Source organism: Notolepis coatsorum (assembly GCF_963971535.1).
Source record: "Notolepis coatsorum genome assembly, chromosome: 19".
Lineage (NCBI taxonomy): Eukaryota > Metazoa > Chordata > Actinopteri > Aulopiformes > Paralepididae > Notolepis > Notolepis coatsorum.
The window spans coordinates 15,579,090-15,598,802 of NC_140183.1; the positions used below are offsets into that span (position 1 = coordinate 15,579,090).

The window sequence follows — 19,713 nt, forward strand, 5'->3', positions numbered from 1 at the left end:
ATAATCAGCACTTTCTTTTGTACATACTTTTACTGTACTATGTGTATAAATTGTATCATCCTTACTACCTTGTCACTTGCACTATATGTCTTGGTTAAAATAACAATAAACCTGCTCAACTTGATATTGCTGTAGATGCTGCAAACATGTAAATAAATCACATATGATGGAATCTCACCTCCTTCAGTTTGCTTGCCAGGATCTTGATTTCCTCCTCGTACTTATCTTCTTTCTGGGAATACTGAAAACACAACAGAGGCGCCGATCAGACCAGAATGTTCCTGAGGAGTCCTCAGGCATAGGACACAATACCATGCTGAAGAGTATTGCCTGAACACAATATATTGTTTCAACATATACCCACAATTAATTATATATAGCCTATATAAAATCTATTTCAACCAGCACAGTAGCCTATAATAATCCACAACAGAATCATGAAAATCATTAGATACAAGATATCTTTTGCAAAGGGAGACCTGGTCAAGATAACAGCAATAAAATGGGATGACAGTGGCTCAGGAGGTAGAGTGGTCGTCTGGTAATCAGAAAGTTCCCAGTTCAATTGCAGCTTCTCCTGCCAGTGTGTCAAAGTGTCCTTGAGCAAGACACTTTAACAGCTAACTGCTCCCGATGGGCAGGTTGGCACCTTGCATGGTCGCCTCCGCCGTCGGTGTTAATGTGTGAGTGAATGGGTGAATGTGTCAATGTGAGGAACAAGTTGTCAAGCGGTTTGGATAAAAGCTGCTATATAAATGCAGTCTATTTCAAATATACAGTACATCACACAAAACAGAGTTAAGAGACCCGTTCCACCCCAGGTGAAAATCTGCATAAAATGTATACCTAGGTAAATGGAATATTGCTCCACTTTTACAAGGGCTATTTGCATATTCTTGGTATCTAGGTACATCTATGGACCTCAGTGAATGTATTCACAGTGTCAGAAATATTGTGTCTATTACTAGGCTTGCTTAAATTGTGATGAAACAAAGGAAAATATGAATTATGATTTTTCTTTGCATCTTTGACAGTGAATAACACCATGATAATAATGACTAAACTTAAAAAACTACCACTGACCTCGTTCAGTACCCTCTTGAGATCATGTGTACAAAGAATCTAAGGAAATTAATAAAGGGAAGATGATAAAACCAAAGGTTCTGTATATACAGTACTGAATTCTCCCATCCGGACCAATGCAATTTGAAATATTATTATAGAATATAGACTTAAACATTACCTTATTATAGCCAATTCGCACATTTATATATATATATATATATATATATATATATATACACACATATAGTATCTTTCAAATGCCCAAGTTCAATTTGGATTTAGTATCATCAGACATGCATAATAACAGATAATAATATCTACTGTAATAGACTGTACTTTTTTATTTCCCCCACAGTGTAACCGTTTTGAAACTAATTTCAGATCTAATTGTTCCTACATGATAACAATAGTGAGGAGAAACTGACTGCGTTTCAATATTTGTCAAAAACGTTACCTTTTGTGACTTATTATCGCGAATCATAACAATTATTGATATGATTAATTCAGAACGCTGAACTTTGAACCACCATAGTGTGTGACAGGAAGTGTAGATCGGAGAAATTCCAACGCTGGCCGACAGCTATGAATGTCCTCTACAAAATGGCCGCAAAAAAAATTCCCATGGTTCAAAATTTCCATTTCCGGTTCCGGCTTGGATAGACGATCGCAAATAGAAAACTTAAAACGATATAATGACACTTTGAACCTATTGCTAAACTAACATATTGATGATAATATACATTCTACATGCGTTTCTGACATGTTAGTGATGTTAATACTTGAAAACGTTTGATTTTAAAAAACGCTAATTTGTTGCATCACTCATAAAAATATTAATATATGATCATAATGTCAAAAGGGGTCGGTACAGACCCTGTGGGGGGGGGAACAGGTTAAGAGAGTTGTCATTTTATAGAAACAGCTTAATGGAACCTTTGCTGATTCAATAGTCGTATCTTTGTGATTCAATAGTTCAACAGTCATATTATTGTGTGATTCAATAGTTAAACAGTCATGTGACCAGGCACAGATAGGGTCATGTTAAGCAAGCTTAAATATATATATATTTACATTATATCAAAGTACAAGTTCTTACCTACAAAATAAGCGATCACTTGTACAAATAGAACTGACCAAACATTTAAGGGCGACTCAATTTGGATTTCTGTCCAGGTACAGCTGGTGCCAGTAACCAGTAGGGCTGCACGATTCCTGCTAAAATGTGAATCACGATTTTCGTCTAAGAATTGAGATCACAATTCTCTCACACGATTCTTATTTTTTCAATAAAATGATTTATTGCACGCTCTTAAACAGACAACATAACAAAGTGCTTGACTTAAACATAACATGATTTTTTTTTTGAGTCATAATTTAGAAATGACATTGCATAGGTCTATGAATCGATAGATTTTTTTTACGATTAATCGTGCAGCCCTAGTAACCAGTATAACTTCACTATAAAATCACTAGGGCATCTCCAGAATGAAACGTGAACAAAAACAGTTGACTGATAGCGAGACGTTTAGCGAGACGTCCGTCATTCTTACGAGAGCAGAGTCAACATAGTCAAAACAGAAATGATGTCATGTAAATATGAATGAAATATCTATGTAAGATTTAGTCCACAAGGAAACTGCATCCGCTCCCTTCCACTCCAACCAATCTAACCAATGAGTGAAGTGTGGGTGGAGGCCCCTCCCCCTCCTACCTAACCAATGAGTGAAGTGTGGGTGGAGGCCCCTCCCCCCTCCTACCTACCTTCTCAGCTCGGGCCTCCAGGGACTTTAAGTTATTGGTGACATTTTTCAGTTCCTCCTCCACCTCGGAGCATTTGCTGCAGTGTTTTTTTTTGTTTTTTTTGTGCAGTTTGATTTGCAGCGAGGGGGGGTTAGAGGAGAAAAGGGGAAATGGTTTGGAGATGAGGAGGACATGAGGAATGGTTTGGAGAGGAGGAGGAATGGTTTGGAGATGAGGTCAGGAGGAATGGTTTGGACATGAGGTCAGGAGGAATGGTTTGGAGATGAGGTCAGGAAAAATGGTTTGGAGATGAGGTCAGGAGGAATGATTTGGAGATGAGGTCAGGAGGAATGATTTGGAGATGAGGTCAGGAGGAATGATTTGGAGATGAGGTCAGGAGGAATGGTTTGGAGATGAGGACAGGGGGAATGGTTTGGAGATGAGGAGGAATGGTTTGGAGATGAGGACAGGGGGAATGGTTTGGAGATGAGGAAGAATGGTTTGGACAGGAGGAGGAGGACATGAGGAATGGTTTGGAGATGAGGAGGAATGGTTTGGAGATGAGGCCAGGAGGAATGGTTTGGACAGGAGGACAGACATGATGGGGACAGTAATGACAACACAGAGAGGACAGGACGACAGACATGATGGGGACAGTAATGACAACACAGAGTGGGGAAAGGGAGCAGAGACAAAAACAACACAGAGATTTACAACGAGAGAAAACTGGGGAGAAAGGAATGAACTTCCACATTTGGAATTTTCATTGGGAATTCTTTTTTCCCCAGGCACTGGTCACATGGCGGGGAACAAAGTTTACACAATTTTCCTTCAGACTTCCCGTCAACACAGTCATCCTCTACAGAAGGCAGTTTCATGACATCACGTTCCCATTGAAGTCCTATTTCTAGGAGTTGGAGTCGCCCTGTAGACGTGAATGGTACTGATTTTGTGGACCCGAGTTTGTACCTAAATTTGCTTTATTCTAGTAGTTATCAGGTACACCAAGAGTAGTACAGGACACCACTAGTACAAGACACCACTAGTACATGACACCACTAGTACAAGACACCACTAGTACATGACACCACTAGTACAAGACACCACTAGTACATGACACCACTAGTACAAGACACCACTAGTACATGACACCACTAGTACATGACACCACTAGTACATGACACCACTAGTACATGACACCACTAGTACAAGACACCACTAGTACAGGACACCACTAGTACAAGACACCACTAGTACAAGACACCACTAGTACAAGACACCACTAGTACAAGACACCACTAGTACAAGACACCACTAGTACATGACACCACTAGTACAAGACACCAGGCCTAACAAAATTAATAGTTGGTTTCAGGTTGGTTGTCAGTTTGGCCATGGGTAGGTAGGGAATTTATTTTATTTAATTTTTTTATTTTATTCTTTCCCACGGCGACTATGGATAGGGAATTTCTTTATTTAATTAAAATGTTCACAACAACATGGATGCATGTACTCTGCCAGCATGTTTAATATCCATAATACTAAATGTTTGACTAAGATTTCTATGAAACTTTATTAAAAAAAAAAAAAAAAAAAAAACGTTTTTTTTTTTTTTTAATAATTTTTTCTAAAAACTCATAAAATATATTGGGTCGCACCTAAATCGGCAGGGTCGGTCGGCAACCTGAAACCAACTATTAATTTTGTTAGGCCCCACTAGTACAGGACACCACTAGTACATGACACCACTAGTACATGACACCACTAGTACAAGACACCACTAGTACAGGACACCACTAGTACAAGACACCACTAGTACATGACACCACTAGTACAAGACACCACTAGTACAAGACACCACTAGTACAAGATACCACTAGTACAAGACACCACTAGTACATGACACCACTAGTACATGACACCACTAGTACAAGACACCACTAGTACAAGACACCACTAGTACAAGACACCACTAGTACAAGACACCACTAGTACAAGACACCACTAGTACAAGACACCACTAGTACAGGACACCACTAGTACAGGACACCACTAGTACATGGTTTGAATGAATAATATTAGTGCTTTATATGCAAACTCAAGGACAAACTGCATAAACCATTTCCTCCCATTTGTTATGTAGAGAATAATATCCAACTACAATTGAATATGTATTCCTTTAACATCGATGGACCCTGTTCTGAAAGTCCACTCCAAGCTACATACTTATAATGAGTGGTATCCCTTATGTGGATTCATGACCATAAGATTCTGGATGAATGTGTTGCGAAGTAGGGATGGGCATTGAATTTAGAATATTCGTTAAAATTATTAAAACAAAAATAGAATAGTTTACACAAATATCAGTTAGTCTCAAAATGCACCTACACTGTGTAGTGTATTGAGAGGGGACCCTATTAACTGTTACACTGCTGAACGGTATGCTGGGTACAGCTCGCTAGCTAGCCAAGTAGCATAACAGTGTTAAGGAACAGGAGGACAGAAAAGAAAGATGAAGAAGAAGACTGGAGATGTTACATGGTCGCAACGTTTTGTACGTTTGCCATGTTGGTTCACTAAGCTCACACAGTGATATTGTTCCAGGAAAGAATGTTTGCCTGGTCGACTAGCGTCAGCTGTTTGACAATGACAGCAGCCAGCTAGCTCGCTTGTTTGGATTATCTCACGTTCGCCATCAAGTAAAAACAAAACCATATGGACGGAAGCTCAGACATTTCAAGGATCAATCAATGCATTTTTCGATTAGTATTCGAATAGTTCCCAGTGACCATCGCATACTGTAGCAATTTTGTGAGTTTTACCCATCCCTATTGAGAAGGTTAAATTCATGCAAATGTGCTGAGACCAAAGGACGTAGAGAGATATGTGCTGAGACAGAAGGAAGTAGAGAGATATGTGCTGAGAGACAGAAGGGCGTAGAGAGATATGTGCTGAGAGACAGAAGGACAGAGAGATATGTGCTGAGAGACAGAAGGAGGATGTAGAGAGATATGTGCTGAGAGACAGAAGGAAGTAGAGAGATATGTGCTGAGAGACAGAAGGAAGTAGAGAGATATGTGCTGAGAGACAGAAGGATGTAGAGAGATATGTGCTGAGAGACAGAAGGACGTGGAGATATGTCCTGAGAGACAGAAGGAGGACGTAGAGAGATATGTCCTGAGAGACAGAAGGAAGTAGAGAGATATGTGCTGAGAGACAGAAGGATGTAGAGATATATGCTGAGAGACAGAAGGAGGACGTAGAGAGATATGTGCTGAGAGACAGAAGGACGAAGTAGAGAGATATGTGCTGAGAGACAGAAGGAAGTAGAGAGATATGTGTTGAGACAGAAGGAAGTAGAGAGATATGTCCTGAGAGACAGAAGGAAGTAGAGAGATATGTCCTGAGAGACAGAAGGAAGTAGAGAGATATGTGCTGAGAGACAGAAGGAAGTAGAGAGATATGTGTTGAGAGACAGAAGGAAGTAGAGATATGTCCTGAGAGACAGAAGGACGTAGAGAGATATGTCCTGAGAGACAGAAGGAAGTAGAGATATGTGCTGAGAGACAGAAGGAAGTAGAGAGATATGTGCTGAGAGACAGAAGGAAGTAGAGATATGTGCTGAGAGACAGAAGAGCGTAGAGAGATATGTGCTGAGAGACAGAAGGAAGTAGAGATATGTGCTGAGAGACAGAAGAAGGATGTAGAGAGATATGTGCTGAGAGACAGAAGAAGGATGTAGAGATATGTGCTGAGACAGAAGGACGTAGAGAGACGTGAACACCAGGGAGGAACACATGAGGAAGCAGCGACTCACTTACTCCAGAGGTCATGCAGTCAGGTGGGGGAGGGGCAACGGAAGCAAGGGATGTGGGAATGTGCACGTGTGTGTTTGTGCGTGTCTCTTCCTGGTCCCCCATGCATGGGGCGCTTGAGTGATGGGAAGCAAGAGGTGAAATGGACCAATACCTTGTCCTCAGAGGCCTGCAGGCTCTTCAGCGATTGGTCGAAACCGCGCAGCATTTCATCCAACCTCCGAACTTTGCTGTTAGTGAGGGGGAGGGATCACAAGACACGAAAGCGCATGCACAGAGAAAAGGAGAGAGAAAGGGAGATAGATGGAGACAGAGGAGACAGAGAGCAAGAGAGGGAGACGGACAGAGAGAGAGCAAGAGAAAGAGATGGACAGAGAGACAGAGAAAGAGAGAGAGAGCAAGAGAGAGAGGGAGGAAGACAGGTGCATGGAGCATAAATGATATGTCAGGACTCATGCACCACAGTCATATTTAACATGGGAACGGAAGGGAAAGATATATTGGATCCCACTTTTATGCTGATGAAAATAATATTACCTCCATCAAGAATTATGCCAATTTTCTTGGTAAGACAATGATATTGTACCTTATGATGTGTATACTTTCATGGAAATGAGGGCCTTTGTGGACCACATGGATTATGTCTGGTCGTCTGTTTCAAAGCATTGCTATGCCAATTTGGCCAATTTTATATACTTAGCTTTTTGCTTTTAAATAGTTTGCATGCCGTTATGAAAATGTGCATTTTGGCTAACATTAGCACACTTACAGCAATGTTCATTTGAAATGTGCTCTAGAAATAAATACAAATTAAATAAATAAATCAGTGTTGTGAAGGGCTTCTTTCTAGAGCAGACCAGAGATGTGCTTATTATTTTTTTATTTAGTGCTGACCAGAGATGTGCTTATTATTCTTAATTTAGTGCTGACCGTGGCCAGAGACGTGCTTATTTATAATAATTGATAAAAAAGAATAAGGCTTAAATGTGGAGGATTCTCTCTGAGCTTAACTTGACAGTATGACATCATAAAAGTGGGCAAGAAACGACTTCAGTAGTGCAGTGAAGTGCAACCCCATGCGTCATGCAGTTCAGGAAAAGCCTGGTCAACCGTTGCTGGTCCACTACGCTCGCTACATATCACAGCTATAATCAGCAATGTAACAATAGCTACATATCAGCTATAATAAGCAATGTAACTAACAATAGCTACATATCACAGCTATAATAAGCAATGTAACAATAGCTACATATCACATCTATAATAAGCAATGTAACAATAGCTACATATCACAGCTATAATATGCAACGCAACAATAGCTACATATCAGCTATAATATGCAACGTAACAATAGCTACATATCAGCTGTAATGTGCAACTGTATGCTAGCTACATATCACAGCTGTATACGTAACGCTAATCTATCTACATATCACAGCTGTATATGTAATACTGAATATAGCTGAGTTAGCTATAGATCACAGGCAGCTGTGTAGCTAGTGTAGCGTTGAGCTTCATAATGCAGCTATGATATGTAGCTAGCTAGTGTAGCGTAGTGCTTCATAATGCAGTTATGATATGTAGCTAGTGTAGCATAGTGCTTCATAATGCAGTTATGATATGTAGCTAGTGTAGCATAGTGCTTCATAATGCAGTTATGATATGTAGCATAGTGCTTCATAATGCAGTTATGATATGTAGCTAGTGTAGCGTTGAGCTTCATAATGCAGTTATGATATGTAGCTAGTGTAGCGTCGAGCTTCATAATGCAGTTATGATATGTAGCTAGTGTAGCGTCGAGCTTCATAATGCAGCTATGATATGTAGCTAGTGTAGCATAGTGCTTCATAATGCAGCTATGATATGTAGCTAGTGTAGCGTAGTGCTTCATAATGCAGCTATGATATGTAGCTAGTGTAGCGTCGAGCTTCATAATGCAGCTATGATATGTAGCTAGTGTAGTGCTTCATAATGCAGCTATGATATGTAGCTAGCTAGTGTAGCATAGTGCTTCATAATGCAGTTATGATATGTAGCTAGTGTAGCGTTGAGCTTCATAATGCAGTTATGATATGTAGCTAGTGTAGCGTCGAGCTTCATAATGCAGTTATGATATGTAGCTAGTGTAGCGTCGAGCTTCATAATGCAGCTATGATATGTAGCTAGTGTAGCGTAGTGCTTCATAATGCAGCTATGATATGTAGCTAGTGTAGCGTAGTGCTTCATAATGCAGTTATGATATGTAGCTAGCTAGTGTAGCATAGTGCTTCATAATGCAGTTATGATATGTAGCTAGCTAGTGTAGCATAGTGCTTCATAATGCAGTTATGATATGTAGCTAGCTAGTGTAGCATAGTGCTTCATAATGCAGTTATGATATGTAGCTAGTGTAGCGTTGAGCTTCATAATGCAGTTATGATATGTAGCTAGTGTAGCGTCGAGCTTCATAATGCAGTTATGATATGTAGCTAGTGTAGCGTCGAGCTTCATAATGCAGCTATGATATGTAGCTAGTGTAGCGTAGTGCTTCATAATGCAGCTATGATATGTAGCTAGTGTAGCGTAGTGCTTCATAATGCAGCTATGATATGTAGCTAGTGTAGCGTAGTGCTTCATAATGCAGCTATGATATGTAGCTAGTGTAGCGTCGAGCTTCATAATGCAGTTATGATATGTAGCTAGTGTAGCGTAGTGCTTCATAATGCAGCTATGATATGTAGCTAGTGTAGCGTTGAGCTTCATAATGCAGTTATGATATGTAGCTAGTGTAGCGTCGAGCTTCATAATGCAGCTATGATATGTAGCTAGTGTAGCGTAGTGCTTCATAATGCAGTTATGATATGTAGCTAGTGTAGCGTCGAGCTTCATAATGCAGCTATGATATGTAGCTAGTGTAGCGTTGAGCTTCATAATGCAGTTATGATATGTAGCTAGTGTAGCATAGTGCTTCATAATGCAGTTATGATATGTAGCATAGTGCTTCATAATGCAGCTATGATATGTAGCTAGTGTAGCATAGTGCTTCATAATGCAGTTATGATATGTAGCTAGTGTAGCATAGTGCTTCATAATGCAGCTATGATATGTAGCTAGTGTAGCATAGTGCTTCATAATGCAGCTATGATATGTAGCTAGTGTAGCATAGTGCTTCATAATGCAGCTATGATATGTAGCTAGTGTAGCATAGTGCTTCATAATGCAGCTATGATATGTAGCTAGTGTAGCATAGTGCTTCATAATGCAGCTATGATATGTAGCTAGTGTAGCATAGTGCTTCATAATGCAGCTATGATATGTAGCTAGTGTAGCGTAGTGCTTCATAATGCAGCTATGATATGTAGCTAGTGTAGCGTAGTGCTTCATAATGCAGCTATGATATGTAGCTAGTGTAGCATAGTGCTTCATAATGCAGCTATGATATGTAGCTAGTGTAGCATAGTGCTTCATAATGCAGCTATGATATGTAGCTAGTGTAGCATAGTGCTTCATAATGCAGCTATGATATGTAGCTAGTGTAGCGTAGTGCTTCATAATGCAGTTATGATATGTAGCTAGTGTAGCGTTTCATAATGCAGCTATGATATGTAGCTAGTGTAGCGTAGTGCTTCATAATGCAGCTATGATATGTAGCTAGTGTAGCGTTTCATAATGCAGCTATGATATGTAGCTAGTGTAGCGCTTCATAATGCAGCTATGATATGTAGCTAGTGTAGCGTTTCATAATGCAGCTATGATATGTAGCTAGTGTAGCGTAGTGCTTCATAATGCAGTTATGATATGTAGCTAGTGTAGCATAGTGCTTCATAATGCAGCTATGATATGTAGCTAGTGTAGCGTAGTGCTTCATAATGCAGTTATATGTAGCTAGTGTAGCGTAGTGCTTCATAATGCAGTTATATGTAGCTAGTGTAGCGTAGTGCTTCATAATGCAGTTATGATATGTAGCTAGTGTAGCGTAGTGCTTCATAATGCAGTTATGATATGTAGCTAGTGTAGCGTAGTGCTTCATAATGCAGCTATGATATGTAGCTAGTGTAGCGTAGTGCTTCATAATGCAGCCGGGGACCAGCAAGGTGAGCGTCATACTGGGGAACTATCTGAAAGCAGCATCTTTACGAGTTGCAGAGACATGCAGAGTCCTCGAGCCGTGCTAACTCACTTCTGCCATGTGAGCTCCACCTGATGTTTACCAGCTTTCGTTTAATGAGTGATAAACTCAAACTGTCATGTGCAAACATTCTGAAGAGGGACCGATGGAAATCATGAAGTTGTATATGGCCTGGTTTGACCACTGTGTGTGTGTGTGTGTGTGTGTGTGCGTGTGGAAGTGACTCACCCCTCAGCCAGCTCTGCCCTATCCTCTGTGCGCTCCAAGTCACCCTCGATCACCAGTAACTTGCGTGCCACCTGCAGGATATTGAGAGGCACAAGCATCAGCAACGTGTAGGGGGGAGGTAGTTACAACATGGTAGTTGCAGGCCATGTTATAAATAAAGAAAATAATGCAATTTTAAACTATCCTTTGATTCCACGATTTCGCTAGAGACCCATTTTGAATGGATGGACATCATTAAGCTACTAGAGGAGCCGGTCAAGAAGCTGGGTTGGACAAAGCAGTCAGAACTCATGCCTTCAAAGTCACGTCAAGTCCCGTTTTATTTTGGTTTGTAGGAGTAGTCTCAGGGATTAAAGCAAAAAAAAATCTCCTGACTGAACTTTTTTTCTGGCCAAGTCATATTCTTATTTTAACCTCTACTGTATTTTTTTTTAATAGTGTTAGCGTTTTAAGGGAGCCTACTTGTAGAGCGAGCCTACTGTCCTGACTGTGACTATAGACCCTACTGTTGTGTGCTGGAGAGCGTGAATGGAAGTCTTGTGGCTAGCTTCTGATTGATGGCGAGCTAGCACCCCTCCCCACTTTGAACCATGAACTAAACGGCTTGTTATCATACAAACAAGGGACTAAACACGTTTCGCAATTATGCCACAACAACAATGGACAGTCTCCTCCCCACCGTTTGTATATATTTATTTACCACCCACTCACTCACCCCCTCCTAATGTACAGTCTCCTCCTCATCATATGTATATATTTACTGTTAGGATCTCTGGGTAACAGTACTGTATATTTGCATATCGTATATGTGACAAAATGTAACAGTACTATTACTATATACCTGTAAGGCATGTATGTCCCTATGTCATAAATGTCATGTATGTTGTGTATGTCATAAATGTCACTATGAATTGAAAATGGGGGACCCTGATGATGTAAACAAGACAAACGCCTTTCTCTGGTCTACATCCCCTTAACAATTGTGTGTATTGCTACTGGATTTACAAGATCCAGAGTGAATGAATGAATGAAAACTTTATTTAATACACGAGACCCTCTTATTGGGACCAAGTAAGGTTGTCGATAATCCAATGTATAGTTACAACCCCCCCCCCCATCCCACCCAACCACATCCAATGTACAGTTTCTTCGTCAAATGTATATACTCTTTTTAGACTATTTTTGTATCACAAACAATAGGCTACTGTATTTGTAAATCTGGTATGTCATAAATGTATAGATGTAGCAGTATTGTCTATCTGTATGTCATGTGTGTCATATATGTTATGATGAACTGAAAATGGGGGACCCTGATGTAAACAAGACGAAAGTCTTTCTCTGGTCTGCATCCCCTTAACAATTGTGTGTATTGAGCTGTACTGTACCCATTCTGCAATCTGTTAATAACAATCAATCAATATTTAACAGATTGCAGAATGGGTACAATACAGTACAGCTCAATACACACAATTGTTAAGGGGATGCAGACCAGAGAAAGACGTTCGTCTTGTTTACATCAGGGTCCCCCGTTTTCAATTCATAGTGACATACATGACATACAGGTATATAGTAATGTTACATTTGTGACATATATGATATGCAAATATACAGTACTGTTACCCAGAGATCTCCCGGACAAATGGGAGAAAGACGTTTATTGAGCTTAAAAACAATTGATAACGCAAATAACGTTCTGATTAACAAAGTCATTCGTTTTGTGGCATTAACGTTATCTAGATTTATCAACATTCATACATTTATCAGAAAGCGAGCGGCGCAAGCACACACACGAAACACCACCAACAACAACAACAACGACAACAACACACTGCTTGTCGCGTAAATAACGTTCTGATTAACAAAAGGCATTCGTTTTGTGGCATTCACGTTACCTAGATGTATCAATAGCAATAGTAATATATATGTTTCTTTAGACTAGAATAAGTCAAATGAACTTACGGTCTCGTAAAAGTTGCCGCATGTTGTTTATGAGTCAAGTTTACTCGCGAGTAGAGCTAGACGCTAGAGAGTCTCAAAATGGGCGCTTCCCATTGGTGCTGAGCACAGCGGAGGCGGGTGAAAGGGCTGTAAACTCAGAACAATCTCGCCTTCTGGTTGGTTGCATTTGCCTGAGAATTTGCCGATTGCTCGCAAATGACTGTTTGGTGCGGCCGCGGTAGGGGAAAAAAGGATATTTGACGCCTCTGATTGGCTCAGGTTAAAATCCGTCACGACTCCGAATCAAATGACGGAATCTCCAAATCAAATGGACGGATATCCGTCCCAAGACGGAACGCTTTAATGCCTGTAGTCTGCACATTTTAACAGGCTGCCAGACCCGCAACATGCTGGGCATATTCCGTTTGTCTACTTTCTTCTTATTGATTTCCGTTTGTAGTCCAGTCAGTCCACTCTGTTACCATGAAGACCCTGGAACTCAGCATTACATTAGACTGTTAGCATGAAGACCATCAGAGAGTCACAAGTGCGACCCTGCCAATCATTACACGTCAGCTGCTCTCCCTGCTGGGGAACTTCAATCATGCCACGGAAATCATCCCATATGGTAGATCTTTCCCCAGTTAACCGCATGTAGTGTAGTTCCCCTCAATGATAAAACATTAGATTCATAATAATAATAATAATAATGCAGGACCTGTGCAGAGGTCTTTATTCGGCATGCAACGACACTCAATGTTTTAGTGGTACACACACAGCGGTTAGTTTAGCACACACACCGGAACACACACGCATGCATTGTCAGGCTGTTACTCTGATCATTCTGGTCAAAGTTATTGCATGACTGGAAGGGAATTTATTTATTTGATCACAAACCACACGCAACAGATGTCTACAGGTTCACAGGTGTCTCTCTACAGCAGGGGTGGCCAACCAGTCAGAGACTAAGAGCCACAAAAATTACTGTGGTACCACAAAGAGCCACACCATATACCAGCGTTTCTCAACCTTTTTTTTTCAGTCACGGCACCCTTCATGTGTTTATAGGTCTCACCCTCTGGCCTTAATGTCTTTTTTATTTGGGCCTCACAGGGTTAAAAGTACCCTGTGAGACCCACGGTTGCAAAATTACAAAATCACTTTTAGCCATTTAAAAAAAGAATGTTTATTTAAAAAATGTTAAGCACATGTATTGGTCCTGTTGTTCAGCCTCACAAAGCTATTTGATAGTAAATGTGTTTATATGTCCCACCCTCTGGCCTCTGAAGTTGCTAATGTCTTTTTAATTTGGGCCTCACACGGTTAACCTATTAAGCCCGAGATATACAGTAAAAGTGTATATTTTCAGCATTACGTTTGTTTACCAATTATTTTAACTGTTAGTGAAATATAAGATTATAGAAATCTCAGGGCATTGAGTCGGAAACCTGCGCATATTGACAGGAGGAAGTGGCACAGCCAAAAGTGAGTGTAGTCTTTTGAAGGAAGAGACTCAGGGCTTTCGAATTTCGAAAAACTACCCTACCCAGCTCACACCAGCCCCTGTCAATCATCTGACTTCTGGATTTACTTTTTTATTTCCCTTATTCTTTGGGATTATCTCCCACAAACCTGAACGTTATTGCCATAAAACAGAACGCAGTTAGTTTCTCTACCTTTCTGTGAACGTCTTGCAAAAAACGGTGTTGCAATACGATGAAAAATGGTGGAGAAATTTACATTATAAAAAAGATGGCAGAATTCAGTACTGTATCTGTTTAATCATCTTCCCTTTATTCATTTGCTTAGATTTTTCAGGTCTGGTCAATTTTAGCATGGCGTTATTCACAGTCAAAGATAATTAAAAAAAAAAATTTAAATAGAATTGATATTCTCCTTCGGTTCATTACAATTTACTCAAGCCTAGTAACAGACATACTATTTCTGACACTGATCCATATGTCCCTAGATTCAGATACCAAGAACATGCAAATGGCCCATTTAAAAAAAAATTAATGTTTATTCTACGTCCTTATGGAATGAGTGACAAAAAAAACAAAAAAAAAAAGCTAAAATAAAAAGATATTTTTTTTCTTTTGGATGGAAGAGCCACACATTGCCGGGCAAAGAGCTGCATGCGGCCCGAAAAAAGATAGAATCACGGTTGTAATCGCAGTACTTTTGACTCAGCATAAGAGAGAGTAGGTGAAGCTGTTGAAGTCTTGTTTTATTCAAATAGCTAGGGACAAAACCCTTTGCATTGCAGGTTTGACTGTGTGGTTGTGGGGGATGGAGGATCCAGGCTTGTAATAACATGGCAGTAACCCTGTCAAGAGCTGCAGCCTGCAGGCTGTGTCTCAATGGCCTCAAGTGCATCGTGTTCAACTGCAACAATGAAGCAACCGTTCATCTCACCGAATTACTCAAGAGTCGCTCCAACGGGGCTCAACCACCAAACCCTTCCGCTGGTCTTAGTGCTGGATACGTTTCCAAGTGTATCAGTAACGGTATCGGATGAGTCTTAAAACACCAGACAAACCCATGAAAGTCACCACGTCCAACTAAAACGCCTTTCAGAAAACCTGCGACGCCTCAGATGTTGGCGTGACCTTTTTGCAATGTGTTGACACGTTCTCAGATACCAAAAAGCCAGTGGCAGTGATGAGTCAGCAGAGAATAAACGCCACACGTTTAAATAACAGTAAAACAATGAAAAAAGAAGGGTGTCTTGATTAAGACAAGAATGACTTGAAACCAACATGTCAAAACTATACACAGACTTGGCTGACAGGAGGAGCATAGGCTCACACTATCTAAATGCACCACTGAACGGCACAGGAAGTCCTTCATTCCAACAGCCATCAGACTATACAATGCATCACTGAGCACAGAGTGACAGTTACCATCTTCCTGGACTCTTACTTTTGAAACAGCACTGTGCAATACTACACCTACTGTAGACCTCAGTATATTTTTACTGTATTTATTTACTGTATATTTTATTCCATTCTTATCTTAGGCAATTTGATTTGTTTGTTATTCTTATTTGTGACCTGTTCTGTCTAAATGTTTAATGTTGAGCGATTTGCAGTGTCAAATTTCCCTCTGGATAATAAAAAGTATTTCTATTCTAAAAAGACTATAGTCTGGTCCTTTAACCCAGGGGTTCCCAAACTTTTCAGGCCGGGACCCAGAAAATAAGGCGTCAGAGAGCCGCGGCCCAATGCACATCGTCAGGGTTTTATTTAAAAAAAAGATTGTCAGGCGACCGATTTTTTAAGCCAAATATCACTTCAATCCTATTAAGTTAGTTCAAGTTAGTTATTCATTTATATGTGCTATTTATGAAAGGGCTAACTTGTTGCAAAATAATAATGATAATAATAATAGCCTCATTAAAATACTATTGTTGCTTCGGTTGTTTTCAGCGTTTTATGTGCATAATCTGTTATTTAGTTTGAAATGTTCGTTGAAATAAGTAGATTTTTCGTTTTAGTTTATTTATTAAGTTAATATAAAACCATATAGTCACATTTTAGAATACAATAGAATACAATTTTAGAATACAACTAGAAACACTGTCCTGGCCTGCTTCTAAGTTCAGTGGCCTGACAAATATTTTGTATGTGAGTGTGAGATATAGAGAGAGAGGGGGGTGAGAGAGATGAGGAAGGGGCAAGAGAGAAAGAGAGTTGGGAGAGTGTGTGTGTGAGACAGAGAGAGAGGGTGTGATTAATCAGCCCTTGTGTGTGTGAATGTAACAAGTTCCTAACGTTTTCTTTCCTCTATTATTTCATGCACACTTTATTCATTGTTTTAAATTATTATTTTCTTTTAAGTTATTTTGTGCATCACTCTGTTTTGAATTTGATGCAAATTTGCAATGCATGAGGGTAATCCTTTTGTGTTAAATGGCTGCATAAAGCAAGCATTTGTTGACTCGCATGTTGATAAGAGTATTAAAACTTGGAACTTGAAAAAGATCTGTTTAAGGTAAAAAAATAAATAAAAAAAGATAAAAATGAAATTAATCGCGAGTTAACTATGGACAATCATGCAATTAATCGAGTTAAATATTTTAATCGTTTGACAGCACTAATATATATATATGACTATGTATGCATGCATGTTGGACAGCTCACCTCCTCATACTTGCGGTCAGCTTCTTCAGCGATGTGCTTGGCCTCCTTCAGCTGCATCTCCTGAATCTCCATCTTCTCCTCATCCTTTAGGGCCCTGTTCTCAATCACCTTCATACCCCTGGAAGAAACGGAGATGAGGAAAGAGTGAATACAACATAGAAGCAAAAGAAGTATTTTTTTAAGTCGCTTAAAAAGTAGTAGTGGTTTAGGGAGAGAAAGGTGAAACGGAAAGTTTCCAGAACAGATACTGAACTAAGGCCTCGTCCACACAGAGGTTTTTAAACAGCTTTTTATATGCGTTTCGTGCACACTGGGGGTTAATACCGCTTACCACGCAACGGCCCGTATACGGGCCCTCTTGAGGACGATTCGCCCGACAAGCCACTTTGGCGACCTCTAGCAGCTCGGGTGTGCATATATTTTTTCTCAAAACTTTGTTTATTGACGTTTTTTCGTTGCAATACGAGATGAGCACATGGTCAAATTGTACACATATATGCCAGACGTATTGCACATATCTACATATAAGTAGTCAAAATGTAAGTAGTGCATATATTTTAATACAATATATATATCGAATTAAAGCCCTATTTGTTGCCTGTCGATTGCCATTTCAGGCGACAAAATCCAGTCAGCGGTTCTCGAGTTACATGCCGATATGCGAGGCGTGCGCCAAAGTACACGGCAGACTTTTTTTCTTTTCGAATACCACCCCCAACTCCAGAGGCTCTAGCTCCGTCAATCATTTGGTGATCTCGAAGATTATTGGACAGGGTTGTAACCAATGAGTGTGGCTTTCCAATGATACCCCACGTGGGGATGAGTCTGTGTAATTTGGAACACAGCTGGACTGTGAGAGTCTACATGTAGCAGCCACTTCTAGACAGCAGTGCAGCTGGACTGTGTGGAGTCTGCTGGTCCCACCTCTCGCTCTCGTCCGCGGCCTTCTCCGCCTCCTCCAGCTTCTGCAGGGCGGTGGCCAGCCTCTCCTGAGCTCGGTCCAGCTCCTCCTCCACCAGCTGGATGCGGCGGTTCAGAGACGCCACCTCGGCCTCCGCCTGGGCAGGAGAGAGGAGGGTGAGGTTAGTGGATGACATACACGACATCCATCTTTAAAGAGGAACTAAAGGGTGAGATTAGTGGTGTGTGAGAGAAGAATCCTCCCCCCCTCAAACAATCCCCCAGCCATGTTTCAACCCCCCCCATCCATCCATCCACCTTTTGTCTCACCTTCATCCCTCCCAAACCATGTCCCCCCTCTCCCATCCAATAGGGAGGTGTAGTCTGACGTCACTTTGGACCGCCCGCGAGGTCCACCCATATTAGGGATTTATCATTGGGAAAATGGATTATCGGCTATTGTAACAATTCTGAGTCATGAACATTGGAAAGCTTTCCATTTTTGCAAAAGATGAGTTCCCTTCTATCACCAACATTATTGTTTAAGCATTTTTGGTTGAAATAAAATTTGACGTAATTATTTTACAATTCATTGCGAATATTTTCATGTTGAGCTAGATTGTGGATGAATATGCACAGAAAGGTACACCATGCAAATGTTCATGCTTTATTTGTTTTAAACGAGACAATTTAGAAATGGGCAAATACGTTGCAATTTCAAGCGAGGTGGACCGGCCGGAAACAGCAATGACGTAACCACTACAGTTTTTTTTTTTTACAATAAAGTTTCATAGAAATCTTAGTCAACCCTTTAGTATTATGGATATTAAACATGCTGGCAGAGTACATGCATCCATGTTGTTGTGAACATTTTTATTAAATAAAGAAATTCCCTATCCATAGTCGCCGTGGGAAAGAATAAAATAAATTAAATTAAATAAATTCCTAATAAAAACCTACCCATGGCCTTAACTGACAACCAACAGGAAACAAACAATATTATTTTATGCCCTATTGTCTCGCTCACCTAGACACACCTATATAGATCAGCGTTTACCCCATCTCGTGGAGCCCATTACGAGACTACCTTTGTCCGAGTAAATCCTTAGTTACTCACATCACATTCACCCACAGTGGAGGACATACATCACCCATCTTTAAAGAGGAACTAAAGGGTGAGATTAGTGGACATCACATTCACCCACAGTGGAGGACATACATCACCCATCTTTAAAGAGGAACTAAAGGGTGAGATTAGTGGACAACATCCATCTTTAAAGAGGAACTAAAAACTGTCTTTTTTTAGAGATCCACTATCCACCAAAAATTCCAATCCCCCCCCCCCCCCCAATCAAAAAGCGCAATAGTCATTTCATAATGTACACAGAACAGCGGCCCTTCAATTTTAGAAGCTACGATATCTAGGGTTGGGTACCAAACTCAGTACTTTTAATGGTACCGACCGAATTACACTACGGAGTACCGATTCATGCTAGATCAATCCGTACCATATTTCGGTACCTTTACAAATTTAGTACAAGAGTGTAATACTACTAGACAAGAGGGAGCCTTTTCCACAAATATATATATTACTGTCCCGTCTCTTTGGATGGCGAGATAAATGATATTTAAACATAATCATGAGATTTATTTTGTGTGGTGTGTTACAACAATAAACAACTAAAAGTTCTAAATAAATAACAATGTTGAAATTGAGAAATGTATATATATATATATATACATTTCTCAATTTCAACATTGTTATTTATTTAAAACT

At 40.1% G+C, this 19,713-nt stretch overlaps 1 protein-coding gene across 1 annotated transcript in view; it reads right to left on the reverse strand.

Moving 5' to 3' along the window:
* LOC311245727 (uncharacterized protein) overlaps positions 1-19,713 on the reverse strand; it is a 31,657-nt gene that overhangs the window by 6,791 nt on the left and 5,153 nt on the right. Inside the window, exons 3-7 of the mRNA XM_084335681.1 lie at positions 17,961-18,094; positions 17,037-17,154; positions 10,957-11,027; positions 6,775-6,850; positions 179-241 (exon numbers count right to left, since the gene is read on the reverse strand). Of these exons, the coding sequence (XP_084191807.1) occupies positions 179-241; positions 6,775-6,850; positions 10,957-11,027; positions 17,037-17,154; positions 17,961-18,094 (462 nt within the window). The remainder of the gene's footprint in view (positions 1-178; positions 242-6,774; positions 6,851-10,956; positions 11,028-17,036; positions 17,155-17,960; positions 18,095-19,713) is intronic.